The sequence below is a fragment of the Phallusia mammillata genome, chromosome 5 (assembly GCF_965637545.1).
Source record: "Phallusia mammillata chromosome 5, kaPhaMamm4.hap1.1, whole genome shotgun sequence".
NCBI lineage: Eukaryota > Metazoa > Chordata > Ascidiacea > Phlebobranchia > Ascidiidae > Phallusia > Phallusia mammillata.
In genome coordinates, this window is record NC_137256.1 from 5830718 (window position 1) to 5854338 (window position 23621).

At 38.5% G+C, this 23621-nt stretch overlaps 2 protein-coding genes across 2 annotated transcripts in view; one reads left to right on the forward strand and one right to left on the reverse strand.

The window, feature by feature from the left end:
* The window catches only part of LOC145228280 (elongation factor G, mitochondrial-like), a 48892-nt gene that overhangs the window by 453 nt on the left and 24818 nt on the right, over positions 1-23621 (reverse strand). The window contains exons 13-16 of the mRNA XM_080093288.1: positions 5849-5918; positions 5359-5451; positions 3841-3988; positions 2842-3056 (exon numbers count right to left, since the gene is read on the reverse strand). Coding sequence (XP_079949414.1) covers positions 2842-3056; positions 3841-3988; positions 5359-5451; positions 5849-5918 — 526 coding nt within the window. The remainder of the gene's footprint in view (positions 1-2841; positions 3057-3840; positions 3989-5358; positions 5452-5848; positions 5919-23621) is intronic.
* Positions 6562-8594, forward strand: LOC145228281 (uncharacterized). The gene is made up of 4 exons (XM_080093289.1): positions 6562-6747; positions 6875-6993; positions 7477-7584; positions 8247-8594. Exons 1-4 carry the CDS (start codon positions 6615-6617, stop codon positions 8457-8459), a joined length of 573 nt encoding a protein of 190 aa, XP_079949415.1. The 5' UTR covers positions 6562-6614; the 3' UTR covers positions 8460-8594.

The following is a 23621-nucleotide window of genomic DNA, read 5'->3' on the forward strand; positions in this document are numbered from 1 at the left end:
ATAATAGTTAAACCAAAAATGAAAAGCTGTAAACACGTAAACGCGTCACATTACACATTTCATTGGCAAAAAGAAGCTCTAAACTCCAAACTGAAAAAGTTGAAAATACCAATAGATGGCGTAAAGAGTACAGATTTTTAAATGTTCGTTGCGCCACCTATCAACTTTAGCAAACTTTGTCTCATGTGAGTTCTTACGTTATAGTATAACTTCTCCATAAATTTTAATCATCAATTCAATCAATAATTGGAAATAAAAAGTACGTTTTACTTGTAAATATTTCTTGTATTGTTTGTTGCAGGACTTTGCGCAAAAGAAAAAAATACCGACAAATATTTTTTAACCTACAAACTGTAGTAAATCCTTTTTGTTAATAATTAAAGGCGCTTTTCCTTTCAAGTTAGGTTTAATTTATTTTTAACGCCAATGGATCTTTGTAAATTTTCGCCCCACCACATTAAAGGTTTGCAATATTGAACACGTGATTTGGCAATCATTCACGATTTTGAACAGCAAAGCGTACATCAATTCTGTCTACTCGTAAATCTGAATGCTTGCTGAGTAAATGTTAAGATAAAAAAGACAAACAATAGTATCCGATCGAACTGATTATGCTTATGTTACTATGTTGATAGGTCAAAACGTTGCAAGCTTAATCTCATCCGAAAAAAAGCTGAATCTACCTCTCCGCTTAGCTCAGGGGTGGGCAAACTACGGCCCGCGGGCCGCATGCGGCCCGGCAGAGGAATTCATGCGGCCCGCCAAATGTTAGTAAATATTAAAGAGAATGTTAGTAACGCTGAATAGTATTATGAGCACAGCCGCAGAGTTTTAAAAAATACCGGGGGTGCGACTTGCCGATACCTATACCATGTGCAGTATCTGTACCCATACCATACTTACTTTGGAACTAAACACAGATACTTTTTGCGTGCTTTAGCCTGTTGTTTCTGCCATGTTATTTTGCAAATCGTCACTTGACACAATTTCTTGGTTCGATAAAGGTAAATAAAAGTAAAAGCGATTCACGTTTTCAAACACAGCCCACTTTGCACTGTTGATGCCAAAACTTTGTTCACATTGGATCAAGTTTAGGTCGTTGCAATACTTTGCAAACGGACATTAAACACGGCTTTAGAATCGTTAACACTGACCCGCAAACTACCTAAAAATGGATACTAAAAGCGGCTCGCTTTGTTTAATGTTGGCGCAAGAATTTATCAACAAAAAGTCGTAATGTAGCCTATGTTGCAACAAATGCTTGTTTATTTTGAAACAATGCAATTGTGGCGTTTCAACCAACGTTTGTCCAGTAATTTCAGTGACAACAGACGTATTTGCACATAGCGGATGCTATATTAATATTTTGGGCTCAATCGAGGGTGCACAACCTGCGGCCGTACGGCCACATGCAGCCGCGGAGACGAGTTTGTGCGGCTGTGACCATGTATGTTGAAATACACGTGCTGGCGGCGGTGACGTAACTAAAATTATTTTGCCAAATATTTTGATTTTGAAACTGCTAAAAACAGATTTCGTGAGACTATATAAAAAAGATTACCAGCCTAGTAACCATATGTTCCAGGCTTTTTATCCGCTTATTGTGTGCAAACAATGCGAAAGAACAGGCACCGCAATCGTCACAATACAGATTATGACGTCATAAACAGTTAGCTCAGTTTAGTTAAAGTTATGCGTCAAGTAAGAAATTTTAAATGATATAAACCTAATTCTTTACACCAGTTATTAAAAAAAAAACAAGCAAGCAAGTGGCGGTCGTTGGTGAAATACTATGCGGCCCCTTGAGATTAAGAACTTTTGAATGCGGCCCTTGCACTGAAAAGTTTGCCCACCCCTGGCTTAGCTAATGGGGCAAAGTTAAACGTTTGGTACATCTTTTAGTATTGTGCAACAAAGCCACACACGTCGCTGCATAAACGTTTAGCTTAGACTGCTACAAGATATGTTTGTTTTAAAATTTTGTTACAAACTGATTAATTGATATCAAAACAGTGCCAAAACTTACTGCACACGGGATTGATTTAGATTAGGGCTGTCAAACTGTGCGATAGCGCCCTCCACTGGGCGCTTTTTGGACAATTACGTAGTCGGTACATTACGCACTTTAGTTCATACAATACATGGTACGGGTAAATGTTTTTGTAGTTTATGGTTTGGTCTTCGTCTGTTTTGTAATTTACATATTTCCTCTTTATATTTTTTTATAATTTACATTTACATTTTTTAATGCCAATAAGAATAAAAGGATTCTTCTTGTGCTTGTACCGAATACCTAACTACGCGATCTGGCCATTGAATGGAGTTAATGATTTTATTTGTTTGTGTCTATTCATCTTTCTTCGTGTCTTAGTTATAGCAATATTAACAAAACAGATAACCTCCAAGTTTTCCGAAAACTAATGTAAAAATTTAGGGTGGAGAAGGATGCAGAGGCTTGGGATAGAGTAATTGTTTAACTACCGCAAAAAATAGTCCAAAAACAGCATCGACTTTATCATCACCCAGCGATTTTGTGATCGATGACGGTTGTGTCTACCATAACCGTTTCACCCCAAGTTGTAAGTCTAGTCGGGCTTTTTGGGCCAGGTTCAGGCCTGACTATAAACACCACATCATTTGTTTAGTAATTTCACTCATTTTTAGCTCGGTACGGGGGCTTTGTTAAAAAAACACATTTCGGATTCGGGTCTGTTTTCGGGATTGTACTTTTGGGTTTCGAACAGACCCGCTTATAACCCTAGTTCCACCAGACAACGCATCCCATTCCCTAATCTCCCATCAAAACAACACAAATATTTCACCCCATTTCTGATAACTCACCTCCGTCTGGGACCGAAGTTGTGAAGCGTATCCGAACATTTCGTTAAGGGCCACGTCACACACAAGGGTGAAGTAATCACCGTCTAAATCCTGCTCCAATATAGTCCCCTTCTTTTGCGTGATACCAGCCATTACTACTTGACTGAATTCAATAGGTCCTGTCACCTCCACGTTGACTATAGGCTGAAGAATCGCTTTTTCGGCATAAGTAAAAGCTAAAAAAGAAAGAAATTCGTTTTGAAGAAGGATTATATAAAGCTATTTTAGACTTACATGGCATTAACATTAAATTATAGCGACTGAGGCGTTTTGTCAATTTTCGGATAATATGTAGAAACTAAAACCATTGGAAAAACTGCTTGTTTCTTTTTTGCATAAAAGGTAAAAAAAATAAAACACAATAAATTGTCTTTTGTCAACAAACGAGAAACAAATAAAGCAAAAAAACATGCTTGTTTCTTTTGTTGAAAAATGCAACTAAGCACAAGATCTTTTTACACCAGTTGTTTAAAAACAATATTTTTTGTGTTTATAGCATACGGTGTGTTGTGAAAAAAAGTCATTTGTTAGTCTGCTGCATCCTAAAACTTTCGTAAAAACAAATACTTTAGTTAAGATGAAAGGAAATTCATAACTGGGATCAGCCCTGAAGCGTCTATGCAGACCAGCGGTCACGGCATATGGTGATGAATGCTTGGTAACCGACTGATTCGGTATGGAGCCTTCAATGAGCCTATAGCTTACTGAAATTATCTTTAGCCTGTAATCCGTGTTGCGATTCTATACAGCTCACGTTCCTAATGTCTGAAGTTCAACTTTCGGAAAAAAAGTTGACCAACTAGCAAACACCAGACGGGAATGCTGAGGTGCTTAGCAGTGAAGAGCAAAACTCACGTCTAGGTCGTTTAGTCATGACTCATTTACGCCTTGTTTTGGCATCTCATTATGAAACCACTTTTCGGTTACAATCGACTGGTTTAGAGAATAAAGGAAACCGACCTTGCTTGGCTGCTTCGTTGGCGCAAATACGAAAGGCCAGTTCGGATGAATCGACGATGTGACTTGCTCCGTCCAATAAAACCACACGAACACCGGCCATAGGTGACCCGCTGTATACTCCCTGATCCATGGAATCTTCCAGAAATCCCTAAATCCGAGTATATTGTTATAGTTTAATACAGTGGTCCCTAACCATTTTTGACGATTTCCTTCCTTAACAATTTAAAAACGTTTTAATTTCTCCCTAATATACTGCATAGTAGATGTTAAACCATACAAAGATCATTTACTATTGGGTATTTTATCAACTTCACAGGTTATATTCCCAGAGCTAAGGTGTCTATTTGCAAATCACGTGTAAAATTCGAGGTAAATTCCTCCCCACAAGTTCCCCAATTCCTCCCCGGTTGGGAACCATTGGTTTAATAAATTGAAACAGAGATTTGTGCAATAGTTTCAACACAGTTCTTGAAAAGGTGTTGGTTTATTCACAGTTTTAAGCAAAAAAGGACTGCCTGTTGACTCGATGACTAATAACTCGATGTTATGATATCAGCAGATTTGTAAAACCAGTGCCTAAAACGTAAAGATAATTAAACGCTTGATCAATCATCTTTCAAAACCAAAAGGGAAGCGGCCCACTGGACGACCTCGAACTCGATGGTTAGATCAAGTTAAAAGCCTGGCCTGGAATCGCTTGGGAATTTATCCGGATGAACTGAAGGAAGTGGTGACTGACCGTGAAGTGTGGAGGCTCAATCTTGAGCTGCTGCCCCCGCGACCCTCAAAAGGATTAAGCGGGAAAGAAAAATGATGATGATGAATGATCAATCATCTTTTGTCAACAAGTAAGAAACAGACAAACAACAAAAGCCAACGTATGCTGAGTTTCTTATTACGACATTGGTTTCCGAAAAAATCAATTTAATGACCATGCATTTATTAACCAGCATTAATTTCTGTTGTTTTGCATTAAACTGAACACCTGTAGAAATTTTAAAAATTGGAAGAATAATTAAACAAACTTTTTCCGTGCTCACCGACTTTTTTTCTGCATGTCTTTACACCTGTTGTATTCCGACAAAGATATGTAAAAAAATTGCTACTAAAACATTAAGTAAACGACTACAAAGGTTTTAGTTCGACACCAAACGCACCAAATAGCTCGGGTTAAAACTTTGAAATGACTTACATTAAGCCCCCAAACGAACAATTTGCCACATTTGCGTCATAATTTTAATTTTATAATACCAAACGTGCATGCGCAGAGGGTGCTAACAACTTTCCGCAGAAAGCAAGGCATTATTTTAAACAATGCAATAGAATAATGGATGGCTTCATACATCTTCATAGAGGTCTGTCTGTCAAATCAGTTTTTCGGTAAACTTAACTTTCGAGCCTAATTAAGCCTTGAAATCTCTTTAGCTCGAGCTTATAGTTTGAGGCCTAAAATGTAGGGTGCAAACAGAACAAAGCGACCCTGGATTGGATAAATTAAACGAAAAATGAAATCCCTACCTTCTTAATTGATTTCATGTACTGTTGTGGCACATTGGTACCCGAAGTCTTATCAACGAATTCCAACTTTGTATTGTCAGCCCCACTTAGACCCTGAAACATGAAAAGGTTTACATATCGACTTAAAAATAAAATAAAAAAAAGTATAGCGTGTATGAAACAGATCTAGGTTTTTATACTTTAGTAGCGTGCTTTAGTAGCGTGCATGATGTATTTTTATACTATGACGTTTTGAAGATAGCATTAAATATGGACTAGGCAAATCTTTCAGTACAAGAATAAGTTTAATATTCATATTAATCTTGTGGAGGTCAAGTACAATATTTTACTGGTTATAATTTTGTAGGACATTTACAGAATCTACAAATTGTTTTAGGATTCACGCCCTCAGGCATCAGACTTACTTTAAACCCCAAGTTTAAATGCTATATTTTTAGTTCCAAGACATTTTTTTCATTTTGTGTTTTTCTTAACAGCGGGATAGGCGTACCTCGATATATCCTATGAGTCGGCCGTACTGACCAGCTCCACCCGTCTGACGTTTGTGCAAGTAGTCAAACCTGCAAACAATGAAATCAATTAGTCGAAACTTTTAGTCTATTTGACTATATAATGAAATTAACACTAATTCATCTTGGCCGCAAATAAATCAATACCCCACTGCAAAAAGTCCAAATATTGAACATGTCAATCATTATTAAAGCCACCATTAGCCATCGTTTCAACAGAACACATTTGAAGTGCGAAAGTTTTGACTAAGGCACATTGAAAACGACCAACAACATTCTTAGGCCCATATTTAGTTTTATTAAGTGCAACATATTTTTGTGACATTTATGGGAAAAATGCAAATATAAAATACGTCATAAGTACGCACAACTACGTATAAGATGACGTCAAATTTACGATCTTTTGGGATAGGGACAACCGTCATCCAAAGGGTTACATTGCACAGAAGGTGTATGGGTCGTTGGCCCCTGTTCAATAATGCATCGAAAGAGTGACGCGGCCTGCATGAGATTTGGCAACGATAATGTGAGAATCAAATCCTAATAACCGCAAATTAGCGAAGGGGCCGTGATCACGTGATACTTAATTACAGTCTCGCTCTATCCGCGAATAAAAAAATGTGAGAAAATGGGTCCTTTCAAAATCGAGGGTGGCCTATATAAGGGCATAGCAAGATTGGATGTATCACAGTCTTCTATACTTACAGTTGTATCAAAGATAAATTTTCGACTTTGAATACACTTTGTATGAGAAAGATGGGTCTAATACAGGTTTTCTGCGTGTTAAGCATTGGTCTTATTTTAACTGAAGGAAGATACGTTATCGAAGCGCCCAACCCTGGTTATGCTGCCATGTCAATTCCAAACGAATCTTATGCAAGTAAGTGGTAAAGCCGGTTTTTATTGCTGTGTTATAACCTTAAGACTGTTGGTGCCTATTTGAGCGCTGACAATTTTAAGTACAGCCAAGATTGAAACTCTTAAAAAAACGACCCTTTGAATTGCAGGTTGTCAAAAGCTCGTATCGAAAGCTCTTGTCGATCTGCTGGTGTCAGAATACAACCGCGTTACCACCAGCAACGCACTTCTGCACGTCAAAGCTGGAACAGCCGTCGTACAGTGCAAAGTAAGTCGGCTTTATGGTTTATATGGCAAACAAGGTTTTTTTCCATTGTGTTGGGAAAATCACAGAGAAAAAATTAAAAATGGGTTTTCACCATATAACCCTATGGTTTGGAGGGGCTAATTTTGTCTGCAGACCTTCGGAAAATTATACCAGAATTGCATGGCCTTACAAATCATGCCACATGTGATTTCTACATAGTCAATGTCGTATTATCAGAAACCTAATCTCTAATTGTGCTGTTCAAAGCAAGAAATATACTTCTAAAATCGCGCACCAAAATCCTTACATAAATTTAGAAAACAGATTTTTTTTGTGCATGAACATTTGACACAAATCAAAAAAGTAGCATGAATAAAGAAACTGTCAGAAAACTTTGTTATAGTAAATCATTTGCATATATAATAGCAGCCTAACAGGTATGGGTATAATACAGGTAAACCTACATACAGTTAAACCAGATTTTTTTTACATTTAATTTTGCAGGGCAACGATGAGAACGAATGTGCAGTAACGGTCGAGCTGTCAAAAAGTACTTGCAAACGTTCAACATCGACTTTCTGGTACGATTGCCCGCCTACATTTGTTATGGAGGTGAGTCAACTTTTACTAAAAAGCATATCATGACATGGATTAAGTTACTGATTCGGCAAGAAATTTTGGCGCCAGACTTGGTCTTCGTCCAAATGGGTTCCGGCCTCAGAGAATGCGTTGCTCGCAGCAAAACCACAAGAGCACATGAGAGCGGCGGTTACAGCTGTCTGGTACATAGCGCGGTTTTACCTAGAAGGCCCGATAAACAAGCTTTTTGGTTTAGTCAAGTTAAAAGTAATATCACTTTTTGTAATGTTTTTCGAAAGAGAACTGCCGAAAGAATAATTTTCACATAAAGGGAATACAGGTGGACATAGCTGTAAGCGTGTCCAACTTTTGGGCACGAACACGGCCAAAAGTCAATAACCCAATTAGGTCCCAAAGCTTAGTTTACCAAATGTATCAATTTGCCAAAGATTCACGTATAGTAAGATTGTTTGCAACAAATCACCACACATCTTACGTATCATCCGAAAAAGTAAACTTGCGACGCAAATATGCCACATTTACAGCTGAGGCATGTACCTGGCCTGTTTTCAAACCCTGAACCAGACCCGAAAAGCCCAGCCGTTTTTACAATTTTACAACTCAGTAGAGTTCTGACATCATTTTCCATTAACATTCCTTGTCAGTAACATTGTTTTGTTACTTTCAATTTACAGGATTTAAAACGATGTACTGGGTCCATTAGTCTTGCAACAGCAACCATTGTGTCACCGTTGAGTTGTCGTGGCGACGCAAGTGACCAATCAGTGGGTTTCTACCCGAATGTGGTATCCGGCTATGCAACTGGACAACGCATGATTTCTGAAGACGGCAACGAGATCATGAAAAAGAAGTGGGATAGCAAAGACGGAAGTCCCCAGCCCTTCTAAAGCTCTTGAATTTGTGGGGCAGTTCAGACGTTGCTTGATGGGTCTTGACTATTCTTTCCAGTGTTAGCTCAATTTATTGTTTGTTGTGTTTGTTGTGTTTGTCAGTGTTTAATAAAATCCAAAAGTAATGCCAAAGAGTGCAAAGTTTTCCAAACCTATTTATTTTTACACCAGCAAAGCTACTTCAGTTAAGAAAGCAACTTTAATGCAGCATTAGCCTTATTTGAACTTCAGTGAATTATTGCATCAGAAGGGGAGAAATTATTACTTTTCCTTTACGATATATAGACATGTTGGCGTCGAACTGTTTGTTCAAGTGGTAAGTCGACATGAGCAAAATGACTGAACCAAGCCGCAGACCCCATAAGGCAGGGATTCGCGTGTTGGAGAAGGCGTCACGTGATGAGAAGGGACGCATTCCGATTTACGTTTTAAACACCACTAACGTTCTAGGAACACGACGCTCTGTTAACATAGGGCGTTACTTTAGGCGAGCTGTTGGCGCTGCACGGTAAGACTTAATTACGACTCCTTAGGGAGCGACGAACAATGTATTTAAGTGCGCACAAACTTGATTTAGCCGGCTTAATTGCTTAGGTTTCAAGTCGGTGAACTTTTACAATGCTTTAACACAAGAAAAAAAGTATAATTTAAAGATAAAAATGTAGACACAGACAAGCTTTAAAAATGGCACGAGCCAAAGGAGGCTGATTTAACGCTTTTCTCTTAAATCGCGGTCAAAGAAAATTAAACGTCGTGGACTTGCCACACACTCTGACAGCAGATGTTGAGATGAGTTGCCGAAAAACCGCAGAAAGCGAAAAAAGGAGCTTTCTGGAGATCGGCGTTTGCAAAAAGCACTGGCTGGTTTAATGATAGGGATTATAGCAAGGAAAAGCATCTCAAAAATCAGACAAGCGTATTTGACCGTGCTTTTTCAACGGCGAAGTCAAGTTGCAGGCAATGCTCATAAGTTTACTTTTAAAGAAACGATATGAGACCAAGATATGTAGCAGTTGTTTTACGAACTAATTAGATGTCAGATATATTTCCAAATTCTTAACAAATCAAATGGCGTTTCACAAAGCATCATGAATAGTAAAGTATCATTATATAAGTGGTGGGATTTGATACACTTTATTATTTCTTTAACAGCATCTCTTGCCTTAGCAATGAAGGTGCCTGTGTGTTTAGCTTTCGCTGTTCTTTTTGCGTGGTGTGCAAATGGATTCCCCGCTTACAAAAGGTTGGTAATATGAAAACAATTGTTGATATATTTGTTAGTTTGGTACAGCAGCGAACGGTTTGGACTAACTTAAAACTGCAAAGCAAACTCGTTGAAGGTCGTTTTTGAGTCTTTGATATTAAAGGGGTCTTTGATTCGGGGATAATCAATGGGTAACAAATACACGTGTTTAAAGCGATAACCTGTGCAATCAATCACCTGGTAGTTTAAATGTAGTCTTAAACTCGACCTTGAGTAATTTCAGAGATTAGCACAAATTACTATTATAAACTGTCATCCAATCACGGGCCTGAACTCGAGGGTACAAGCCCGAAACCCGACCTAAACCGGAATCGTTTTTAAGAAAAAAAGACCAAGACAACAAACAATAATAGACAACTAGTCTTGAACAATACGTTAGGGCTGTTTGACATTCAAAAAATAAAATAAAATAAATCCAAAAAATACTGACAGAGAGTGTAAAGTCAGGCCCAGACCAAACCCGTAATTTTTTGAGAAGAAACCAAAGCCCAAACCCGGCCCGACTTACAACTCTGCAAAGTACAACACAATAAACAAACAAATAAATGATGTGAATATATTTTCTACAGGCAGATCAGATACTACAGGCCGGTGCGTTACACCCACCACAACCAGCAGCACTATCCACAGTCTCGTTCTTTCCCAGCTTTTCGTAGGGATTCACCTACACCTCAACGACAAAGCGGCGGGCGGTACATGAGTGCCTACACCCTTCCCCATATCAGCCGACCCTTTCCACGACGAAGATATGTGCCCAGTGGCTACGGGATAGGATATCCGGCACCTTATTATGCGAACCATCCATCTCACGGGTCACGCAATCATATGATGCACAAGATGAATAACTATTTAAACCACCACCTCCATCATAATCATATGAATCATGTTCCGATAAGAGGGTTCCACAGTGCGCCAATTCGCAGGTTTGCTGGTATTTTTAAGCTAGATTATGTTATAAATTTTAGCGTTGATTGCATAACTTTCCTTTACTACAGTTGCCCTTGTTTTAAGGTCACCGTACGTTGGTGAAAGTGTCAGATACGAACCACAGTGTGTTTGGAACAAGCTAACTTCTCCAGAAGCCAACCTAGTGTTGGAACAGGCAATCGAAATTTCACAAACCAATGTTAGTTTTACATTGAAAAGCATCAAATCAGCTGGGGTAAGTTTTTCAGAATAACCTGTCAAAAATGCGTCATGCCCAGAGTTTGGTATGTGAAAGAAAATGATCAGTTACACACCAAACATCTAGATAATTAAATACCAGTTACCAAATTTGTAATTAGTTAGTGTCAATAACCGTGTAGAAAAATCGAGTAACCGGCAGGACTATCCACAACAAAATATTCAAACTAAATCACAACTTAGGAACACTATACACAGTACCTTGACAGTAATGTTTTTGATTAAATCACAACTGATTTGTACATTTCTCCACAGGTAAGATTTTGCCGAAGATGCAACCAATACGGATGCGTACCAGCCCGCCATGAAGCAAACATCACGTTCACACTGGCCAGAGCAGATAAATGCGATTGGAAGCAAAAGTGTCTTTGCAAGCCTATCAAGGGGGTAGGTTTCCCAACACAGGAAGTAGTTTGATCTTGAACACATCAATAGACATGTTAAGATTGCAGTACAGTACGCGATTCGAGTTTTCGAATGTGCATTTTTGCACCAAAAGAGCGATGTAAAGACGTTGCGGAACATATACCACAACATGCGTGTTTATGTTAGATATCAGTACAAGACGACTGCAACGCGCGTGTTACAAGCATGATCAATGATTTCAATGTGTCACTGGTGTTAGATGAGCGGCCGTTCCAAAAAATGCCTATTTCCCTTTTTGATACTTCGACAACTAAAATATCAAATGAATGTACATGCTCATATTATACCTTCAAAGTTTAAACATAAAAATTATGCTACCATGAACCGCAGGCGTTTGTTTGCCATCTGTCTGGTCTAGGCAATATTTGTTTGGGTTTTATACGATCTTTTGAAGGGGACTGCGTTCTATTTGCAGGATTGGGATATAAAGTGCAAAGCTGAAGGAACAGTGCCTTTTGGAACAAAGGATGTGGTCAACTTTACAATCTCTTGTAACGAAACTAAAAAGCCAACAACGGTAAGCTTCATAAGGTTTTACATCAAGAACGTTAAACAAAACACAAATACGCGACTTTTCAGTTTAATGTATTTCATATTTTACGGCAGTGTAGTTCAATCTTTCTAACAGACGTTATCCTTTTCCAAATGTTTGGCCGCACACCCAACGCCAAACTTTAGCAATGTAGAGAACATGAAACAATTTTACCGTAATTTGCACTAGTGTATTGAGACATTAATATATGTTTAGGCTAATAGTAACATGGCGGCCCCTTGCAACGCTTTATGAATCACCGGCTATTCAGTGCCGATAGGGTAGAGCAGTGGTCCAGAATACATCCAAAACAACAACCAAAAACGTTTATTTTACATCTAGAAGCACGAGCCTGGAGACGGACATAATCATCAAGAGGCACATGATGAGGACAGCACAGTCGAACCAAAAATCCAAGAAGAGGAGGAAGAGGAAGTTATTGAAGTGGATGATGAGATTGAAGCCGAGCCAGAGGAACAGCAAGAAATAGGAAGTGAAGAAATCCCAGGATCAGATGAAGATCAAGTAGGTGGAAAAGAACCGGAACCGGATGATGCTGCTCAAGAAGAGGACGAACGTGATCCTGGGGAGGTTGCCATGGAGGGAAGTGGGAGCACAGTCGGAAACGACGTTGTCGAAGAACCAGGAAGAGGTGATGTTGAAATAGTGAAAATCCCAACCCTACAGGCAGACAAAGAAGAACCACCAGCTCCGTTGCTTCAGAAGGAACTGGCCGACGACCAATTGCTCAGATTTTAGAAACTAAAATTGGTTTCTTCGCAACAAACAGTCACGGAATAATTGCCGCTTAATTTCAGTAGAAACAAAAAAGTAGCTCTTTCGGCTGTTTTTCGGCTGGCTGTTATGGTGTGCTCTAGATCAGAGACCCACAAATATTGGCTTGCATGCGCATTGCTATGGCATATTGATTTCAGTTTGTGGCGAGTTTTCGTGTAAATAAATTAAGTCAATCCGAAGGACAATACTCTAAGTAAGCATTCTACATATATATATAAGCTATTGCTGCCAGGCATAATATCAAGTTTATAGAGCTCTTCTGGCACATGTATTTTTATTCCCAATTTCCCACGTTTCGACTTCCTATACAGGTCGCCTTAAGCATTCTAGAATTAAACAATTTATGAGGCAAATCAAAAATAGCAACGCTGTTTCATAAGAAAAACCTTAAAATGCACCAGCTACCTTGATCAAAATAACAATTCAATATAGCAAGAGAGACTAAACCTGTCACAGACAAAGTTTGGTTTCCATCACAATGGAATTTTTATTGTGTGGTAAAGTGGTTTCATTCAAAAAACCTCCCAAAGTTGTGTCAACATCAGAAAGCAGGCGTTAAAAGGTTTTTTATCTTTTCTTCCGAAGGATTTGTAGCGGTTGACATGCGAAAGCATTAAATTCGGCCGTCCCCCACAGATTTAGGGGAAGATATATGAGATTTCCCGACAACACTAATCTGGTGATGGCGATGCGATTGGAATCTTATTGCACCAATACATTGTTGGGAAAAATACAATAGCCTTTAAGCATCGTCAAGTTTACATTAACATCCATCAAGAGATAAAAGGGCACCCACTTTCCGTTTCACATACAATACGGAGCGTACAAAAAATTAATACGAATCGCTGCATTAAGTTCAATAAGCGTTACTTTTGTTGCAACACAGAAAAGCCTGGGTCACCCGTCCCAATACATTCAAGTTTGGTAAATCCTGACCCATACATTAAAAAAAAAAACTTGATCTACAAGCGTAGAGATGGCATTTTATCCTTTCTTTTTAACAGATAAACATATGACTTCCCAGATGTTTATAACCGACGCTGGTTGTTCATAATAAATTAGACACTCGGCACCGGACATTGCTTGGCGATGTAAAACCATTTTGAACAAGTTGTATACTGTAGACAAAACACCTGTTAGGGATGTTACTGACAAACAAAAAACAACTTTTTGATCAATTAGATCCATCGGCTGCAAAATTCTAGCCACGATTATTAATATTTACACGAAAAAGGGCATATGCAAGTCCACGGTATACAAGCTATATATGTACTTTAGGAGCAGGTGTATACTTACTCAAGCTAAAATGTGCGTGTTTATACATTCATGTCAACTAATACCTGATGCGCAAAAAAACACAATTCCAACCGATGTAAGGGTTCTTGCACGCAGCGAAGTATGGGACAAAGTAAATTGAATAAACTGCTAACATAGTCATAACTGGACTTCTAAAAGGGCAGGTCATGTACAGTAATTTTTCAAAGAACACTTTCATTCATAAAGAGTTATGGGGTAAACAAGAAACATTATTACCAGGCTTGTTCTATGTTGGAATGGTTTCCGAAAGTTGAGGTGTTGCTCTCGGTCACACCAGACTTGTACGTAAGACTGAAGGTTTACATCTGTTTTGACTATGTCTCGGTCTAGCCAAGGAGGTTCGACAAACAAATCTTCCTCCAACGGAGCTAAAACTGATGACGTTCTACCTCCCACACAATGTTTTCATGTTCACGAGGACCACAAAACTTGTTTTCGAATAGAACAATACATCTGAAAGACCACTTCCAATAAACTTAGAATCTGCATTAACCATCAGATTCACCGTGTTGATTAACCTTATATTTCTGTTGTAGTGGCGACCCAGGATATTTTTGTTTCCAAAAATGCCAGGGAGAATGTGATATAAGGTGCATCAAGGATAACAAAAAAACAGTCTCATAACGCTTGTGCTTTGTGGGTTACTTGCCTTGAGAGTATACCATTAGTTTAGTGAGTTTTATATGGCGTTTTGTTTGTTGCAAGTGTGCTTCTTGGTGTTGAATAAAGTCAAACAAGTTGCAAAAGTTTGCGATAGGACTATAGATCTGTTTACAAAACGTGTTAAAGTTTCTTTGTACCTCGAAAATAATTCTCAGTTTTTGAGCGGTTTTAAGGGTATGAAGCCATGGCCTTATTCGTGCTTAGAAATATGGTCAAGCATTATTGTTTGACAAGCTTGAACGATACACAAAGGGCGTCGATAAATAATGTCTAAACGCAGCAAAACTCGTCTGGGAGTCGAACTTCCGACGCGACATCACGTAATGAAACGGGGGAGCATGCCAATAACGTGTTAAACATCACTTATTGTCTGGAAACACATACTGTGTAAATATTATGCTGCACGAAAAAATCAGACCGTCGCAATTTCAACTTGATGTCCTGGTTTAGCGACCACCAAGTCTGCTTCATTCCGATCCCTGTTTATTAGAATTATGCGACGCTTCAAGAAAACAAGCGGTGAGACATTTAAGCGGATGTATCGAGGTTGAAGCCAAATCAATAAAAACGTAACCGTTCGTGTTAAAACCACATGAAAGAAAAAACGTTTATAGATTTCATGATTTCAGTGATAACTTGCAGCATAACAGAAAGAAGGCATGATCAGCGTCAGTTGTTATCTTGCAAAGATAGCACTTTAACTGGTCCTCAGTCCAGTTTTATATACTCAACAAACAAATGTGATTTTAGGAGACGAAAAAGACACACGTTAAAAGTTTCATAAAATTTAAGATCCAAATTGCGTTCTTTTTGTAATGCTACAAAACGTTCTCTGTTGTAGAATTTGAATTTAAATTAGCAATGAAGGTCGCTGTGTGTTTAGCTGTTCTTGGTCTGTTTGTGTTGTGTATAAATGGTTACCCGTCTCACACAAGGTTAGTAGATATAAACACAAAAAAACAGTGTGTATGCAAAAATTATATCTTGGGAAGCAATGTGCGATCCAGTTTTGCAAAAAAAACTCCACCCAATTTATCCGTTTTGCAGCAATTTATGCAGTTTCAAATTGAAAACGTGTTGGGAAGTAAAGGAGTTTTTGGGATTATAACCATTTTTTAAAACTTCGATACTAAACGTTATTTTCAGTGTGTTTAAAAATAAATTCCGTAAATATGCAAAATTTATTTCCAAACAAATTTTGTATTTGGTTACCATACGCGCAACCAAGTCTATATCATAGTAATTTTAATGCATAATCATTTAATTCGTAGAATGAAGCGAGCAAGCCAAACTGACTACGGGATTCCATACGATGGAGCAATTTATCAGTCTCCATACATTTCGCCATATGAACACTACCCTACCTACTCTTGGCCAAGGGATGATCCACCAAACGAGCAGCCGATCAACCAACCAGAAAACCCTTATTCGAACGATTTCATAAACGAGTATTTACCCAATTATCGACCTCAATCGTTTCGAGGGTAGGTGTGACCACTAGGCCAGCGGTACTCAAACTGATGTCCGCGGCACCATAGGGTCCCGACACGCGAATTCAGAAAGAAGATTAGACAGATAAAAGAGTCTTATGTGACAAGAAATGACCTTTTACTTAATTTTCAAGTAAGAAAAAGTTGCGATTGTTTGCGAACAATTTCATTTTGTTTTTATTTTTTTACCATCTAGTTGGTGTTGTTTCTCAGGTACATTCTAGCTTTTTTTGTAGTTTCATAAATATATTTAGCTTGGAGCACGAGTACCCAACAAAATTGCAAAGGGAACGTGACGACAAAAAATAAAAAGGGTTGAGAACCACTGCCCTAGACAATAAAAATCTAATTGTTTATTTGACTCTATTGCAGCAAAATTATATTTGTTTTAGTTACGCGGATGCAAACGTCGGGCAACGAACATCAACCCCGGAACAATATTGTGTTTGGGACGTGCTATTTTGCCCACAAGCGGACCTGGTATTGGAAACGGCCATCCTTTTCTTACAGAAGAATGGTAGTTTTACATTAAGAAAGATCGAATCCGCAACGGTACGTGTCTGTTTTAGGCTGGCCCAGTGCTTTGGAAGTTTGAGTATTCTACTATTGAGGATGGGCCGAGCAAAGCGAGAACTGGAGTACTCGGCACCGAGCATCGCTGTTTTTAACGCTCGGTGCTCGATCGAACAGTTGCACAAACTGACCCGAGCATTAAGTTTGCATATACATGCCCTGCTAACATACGAAACTAAAAAGGTATTAAAAAAAAGGTATTTAAGAACCTCAGAGAATTGATTACGCTATGGTAGAAAACGCTTACTTTTGGGACCTGTTTATGGTTGAACCACTAGGTCGTCCGGGGTTAAACATTGGATAACTAACAAACATGTGTGTAAATTTAGTTTGAAGCACTTTTTCAAGACGAAACGTTTGCAGAGAAGAAAACCCATAAAAAATGAAATAAAAAGACGCTGTGTCACAATAAATAATAACTAAAACGACCAATGTTCAAGTGCAACAAAACCTTGCAAGAGTCGACATGGCAATTAAATTACACAACAAAATATACAAATTTGCTACCACAGGTGCAGTATTACCGAGGATGCACGCAAGATGGATGTGTACCAGCCCGCCATGAAGTAAATATCACCTTTACACTGGCCAGAACAGATAACTGCGATTGGAAGCAAAGGTGTTTTTGCAAGCCCATGAATGGGGTAGGTTTCCCAACCAACACATAACGCTCTATGGTCTATACACCTAGTTGGAAACAAACGACTCGTGTAATTTTATCAGTTGTCGAAGTCAGGACATTTGTAAGCAAATCCGCGCATGTGTTTTCATTTTCTGTCAAAGTCTGCTGGGAAAACAACCCCTATGATGCGAGCAAAACAGTGTCACTGCTTGCCAAGTTTGTTTCAAATAGATTAAACTGAAAACACCAACGTCTATGTACCGCTTGTAGGAAATATACTTGGGTCATTGTGATTCGAAAAAAATGAACGGTAAAACCAGTTTAACAGTAAACCACAAAGATACACATATGCAGACGTCTGCCAGTATTAATAATTTCACATGGAAAGCAATTGAGTTGAACAGTGTCGAAACGTCCCTCTCCCTATATAGTATATGTATTTTTTACATTTTAGCAGATTTTTGTATTCAGGACTTAAACATAACGTGCCAGGCTAAAGGAACGATTTCGTTTGAAACAAAAAAGGTCGTTAACTTCACTGTCAACTGTGTACAAGACGAAACGGTAGGTTAAGGACGAAAATCTTCTTAGTTGTGCAACTTGCTATGTGGAAATAATGCAAAGCCAAAAGAATGTACACTGTGAGAGAGTTTTAACCTGCATGCAATCTGTAGAACTACTAACACAGGAACTCACGCCACAGGTTTGGGAATTTCCGATAGGTGGCACAACGGAGCATTAACATGGCAATAGTTACTTAGCAATTTGCTACGTCAGCAATTATTGTAATTTCAAACGCATGTGCTCCGTTGCGCCACCTATCGGAAATTTCCAAACCTGTGGTGTGAGTTGCTCCATCCGTATAATCAGTGCAAATACTCCAAAGCCTAAAAGTGCGTCAAAAGTTCACTAACAAAGCTCACTTTAAACCTAGGACAATTCAGCTGCGGATAATGAAGATAGCGTGGTAGAAGAAACTCAAGAAGTTGAGGACGAGATTGAAACCGAACCAAAAGAGGTTGAAGAAATTATAAATGGTGTAACACCCGATGTAGAGCCAACTGGGCATGATGCCCAAGAACCGACTCCGTTGATTCCGGTGCCTGAATTTTCTTCGTCTTAATTAATGAAATGGGTGCAAATGCATTAATTGCCGCTAATGCCCAGCAACAGCGCCCACTGCCATTTTTAATGCTTACGATAATTTTGTTGACCTAATTTATACTGAAATGTAACTGTAACTGTACATTTGCAGTAAACGAATCGCAATGGTATTAATTCCAATTTGTTTGTGCTTTAGATAAGTCAGATGTATCAGATCTATGAAGCGAAAGAATAAAACATACAAATAAGAGTAAGACGTAAGGTAATGTCCGTTGTCGTTATAACTTATAAAAAAACACTACCATACATAAACGAGAACCATTTCAAGTCATTCAACGTCGTGTCAAACCAGAGTTTGTAAACAGGCCTGAAATTGCAGCCCTAACCCGAAAGTACAAGCCCGAAACCCGACCCAAACCCGAATCGTTTTTAAGAACCCCGTTTAGGCCCGAAGGTTTGATTGACAGGCCTATACATTGAAGCCTTAGGAAAGATCAAGAGAACAAACACAATAGACAATTGGTCTGATACAAGGCGTTTTAGGGCTGTTTGACAGGTCCACCTACTGGCTACTTAACTAATTAAATTTATTCAAAAAAACACTGACACAGAGTGTAAAGTCAGGCCCGAATCAAGCCCGTTTTTTAAGAAACCTAAGCCCGAAGCCAGGCGAGACTTACAACTCGGTGTCAAACCCAATTAACACCAAAACAGTGTTTTCGTTTAGCAAGCATAAAAGGTGTCGGCGTCGAGTAAAAATATCAAAACGCAGCAAAACTGGTCTGGGAATCGAATTTTCCACGCGACATCACGTGATAAAAAGGGTCGCATTCCAGTTACGTGTTAAACATCAGTTACTTTCGGGAAACACAAACCGTTCAAATATTGCACGGGAAGAGCAAACTGAGCATAGACGGAACTTCAACTTGAAAATTTACACAAGAAAGAAGCTTACACTATCCTGGGTTTACAACCACGAAGCCTGCTTGACTCGGGTTCCTGTTTATAAGAATTGTAAGCGACGTTTCAAGAAAATAAGCAATGGTCCCCTTTAGCATATATATTAAGGTGTTAGGCAGACGCAATCATGATAAAACAAGATTAAAGAACATTACACGTTGCAGAAACCAACAGATAGTAGACAGCAGAATGAATTGCCAATAATCCCCAGAAGAAAAAAAAACGTTTATAAAAGTTGTTTGCGGTTTCGGTAGTAAATAGGAATTGTAACATAACAGAAAGAATGCATGACCAGGTCTGCAGATACGTTACAAAGACAGAACTTAACTAGAAATCAGTTCTATTTTATATACCCGAAAGCAAAAATTAAAACAAATTTTAAGAATCCAAATTGCGTTTTATTTAAGATGTTACAAATCATTATTTGATGCAGAATTTGAATTAAAATTAGCAATGAAGGTCGCTGTGTGTTTAGCTGTCCTTGGTCTGTTTGTGCTAGGTGCAAGAGGATATCCTTTCCCCAGAAGGTTAGTATATAAAAAAAACAGTGTGTATGCAAAAATTCTATCTGGGGAAGCAATGTGCGATCCAGTTATCCAGCAAAAAAAAACGCCTCTCAATTTCTTCGTTTTGCAGAAATTTTTGAAAAGTTTATTATTTAAAATATGTTGGCAAAACACATCAGTAGTTTCTATTGAAGTTGTTCTCGACCTTTTTTAATTGTCGGGGCCAAAGGGTAGTTTTTTAAGTGTATAATAAGCCGCAAAAAACGAGACCTCAGAAAATCACTTAATATTATTATTGTTAAAATAATAATCTTTGGTGGTTTTCTGGGGTCGGTTGCGAGCCTCAAAATATGTAGTTGGGAGCCGCATACGGGGAGCCGCGGTTGAGAATCACTGTTCTATAGGATCAAAATCATTTTCATAACATCGATACTAAACGTTATTTCTTTTTTGTTACAAAAAAATATTTCCGTAAATATGCCAAATTTATTTCCAAACAAGTTTTGTATTTAATTACCATACGCACAACCAAGTCCATATCGTAGTACTTTCAATGCATAAACATGTGAAAATTTCTCAGGTACAACCGTCCAGTTCGCTACGCACACCACAGGCGGTATATTCCGAATCCCCGATTTGTTCCAGCGGTTGATAGAAGGTCGAGAGCAAGCCAACAACAAAGGGTTGCGTACATGGGTGCCTACGGGATTCCACCTAAAGGGGCAATGCTTCAGCGTCCATACGATTCGCCATACGGACACGTTTTTACATACCCTTCGGCAATAAGTCATCCACGAAACAAGCAGCTGAACCACTATCCAAAAAAACCTTATGCAAACGATTTCATAAACAACTATTTACCCAATTATCAACCATTTCGAAGGTAGGTGCCCCCCTAGACCAGCGGTTCTCGAACTGGGGTCCGCTGTCCCCTAGGGGTCTGATTGTTTGCGGACAATTTCTTTATTGTGTTATTCTTTAACATCTGGTTGTTAACTACTGGTTTTGTTTTGCTTAGGTATATTCTGGTTTATTTGTATAGTTTCTTGAATATATTTAGCTTGGAGCGCGAGTGTTTAACAAATTTGCAAAAGGAACGATACGACAAAAAATCAAAAAAGGTTGAGATCCACTGCCCAAGACAATAAAGATCGAGTTGACTATATTTTGCAGTCATTTTTTTCTTGGTTTAGTTCACCATACGCGGATATAAACGTCGGGCAAAGAAGACCATCCTCGCAACAACAATGTGTTTGGAACATGCTTACTTACCCACAAGCGGACCTGGTGTTGGAAAAAGCCATTGGACTCTCACAGAACAATGATAGTTTTACATTAAGAAGCATCCAGTCCGCAACGGTACGAGCATTTTAAGGTGGCCCAGTGTTTCGCAGTTTAAGGTATCTTATAGAGCAGCGGTGCTCAACGTGGCCATGGAGCACCAGTTCAATTAAATGTATACCGTGGACCAGTCCATTGTTAAGTATAAGGATAAAGATAGTATCCACAACAAGCATATTGGCTTGAAATGTATTCCTTTACTGCAGAATTTCGAGCAGTAATAGAAAACAATAGGCAGCCAACAATAATTAGCCAATAACCTGAATAAGATTTTTTCGCACTAAATATTCAATAAATTATATGCAACTGATTTCAGTTTATCACCAAATATAATTAAAGTCCTGTGGACCACCCTAAAAGTCATCATGGACCATTATTTGATAACCACCGACTTAGACGCTATCTACTACATTGCTGAAAGGTTTAGCTAAAAAAGTTTTTTTTTAAAGTTGGCAATGTATGCAACGGTCCAAACGAAAACTAGTTGACTTTGCAACGTTGCAAAAAGCCGAATTAAAGTTGACTTGTCGAATATGTTCACAAATGACTATGTAAGTATTTTAAAAAAACCAAAAATGCAACGACATGTTTAAGTTTTATGGTAAAATTTATTTGAAAAGACTGCAAGCTTAAATTTGGCACCAAAAACGTCGTGTTTCCAGTCATTTTTAGATACTGTATCGCAATAATCAGCAACAACCGGAAGGGCAGATTTTCAAATGCAACAAAAAGTTTGCAAAAACCGACAATATGTCAATTGAATAACAACAAAATAGACATATTTGCTACCACAGGTGCGGTTTTGCCGAAGATGCAACCAAGAGGGATGTGTACCAGCCCGTCATGAAGCAAATATCACATTTACACTGGCCAGAACAGATAACTGCGAGTGGAAGCAAAAGTGCCTTTGCAAGCCTATCATGGGGGTAGGTTGCCCAACACATAACGCTCTTTCATATAAGCGTCTATACACCTAGTTTTAAGATAAGAAACAGATACCTCGTGTATTTTTATCAGAAGGCCTATGTCATGGTAGTTGTGAACAAATACCGTGAACGTGTTTTTATTTTTGTGTTAAATGTCTGATGGAGTAGCAAACCCCGTGTTATAAGCATCAGCAACAAATAACTGTGTCATTGTTTGTTAATTTAAAAAAAAATATATATATATATAGCAAATTTAAAATACTAGTGTTTATGTAAGCGCTAGTATATGATATATGTTTGGATCATTGTGATTTTGTTAAAAAGGTAAATATGTTTAGCAGTTTTTCAACAAAATACACAAAGAATGCAAACTTCTGCCAATAACAAGATTCACATAAAAAGCAGAATCTCAAGGTTCCCGGTTCTAACTCGAACATTTGTTTTATGGATGTTTAATTTTTGCAGGCTTTAAACATAACGTGCCAGGCTCAAGGGACGGTTCCTTTTGCAACAAAAGACGTCGTTAACTTCACCGTCAACTGTGCAGTGAACGAAACGGTAAGATCTCAAGCAATTTGCATTGGAAACGTTCCACACAACTTTTTGATATACAAGCGACGTGCCGATACAATACTATGTTAATTGCAGACAGTGCACACTGTTTAGACCTGCCAAGTCTCAAAAGTGCAGCTTGTAACAAGCCTTGGCTGTGCAGGTTAGTACAGTAGTGCCTGGCCAGGTCGAAACAATGTGCACTGTCTGTAGAATACTATTTAATCCGAACAAAAGTGCCCATATCTGGATGTTACTCACCTAGTTAAAAACGATACATTAGCTTGGGTTCAAGGACAAAAAGCTTCTTAGTTAAGCGATTTGCTATGTGGAAATACTACGCCTAAAAAGTCTACACTGTCTGCAAAAAACTTTTAACATGTGCGAAAGATGTGCAAATACTAAAACGTTCACTTTAAACCTAGGACTATTCAGCTGCGGATAGTGAAGATAGCGTGGTAGAAGAAACTCAAGAAGTAGAAGACGAATTTGAAACCGAACCAAACGAGGTTGAAGAAATTTTAAATGGTGTAACACCTGATGTAACTGAAGAACCCGAGTCTGAAAAAGAAGATGACCTAGAACCGGCTCCGTTGATTATTGTGCCTGAATTTTCTTCGTCTTAATTAATGAAATGGGTGCAAATGCATTAATTGCCGCTAATTGTTCAGCAAAAGAATTCACTGCCATTTTTAATGCTTACGATAATTAAGGTGACCTAATTTATACCTTTACATTTGCAGTCTAACTGTAACCGTACATTTGCAGTAAACGTATCCTAATGGTATCATGATTCCAATTTGTTTGCGTTTTTATGAGTCAGTGGTAAAATGCTGTGTCAGGTCAAAGAAGCAAAAGACTACAACATACAAATAACACCGTCGAAGTCCGTTGCCGTTT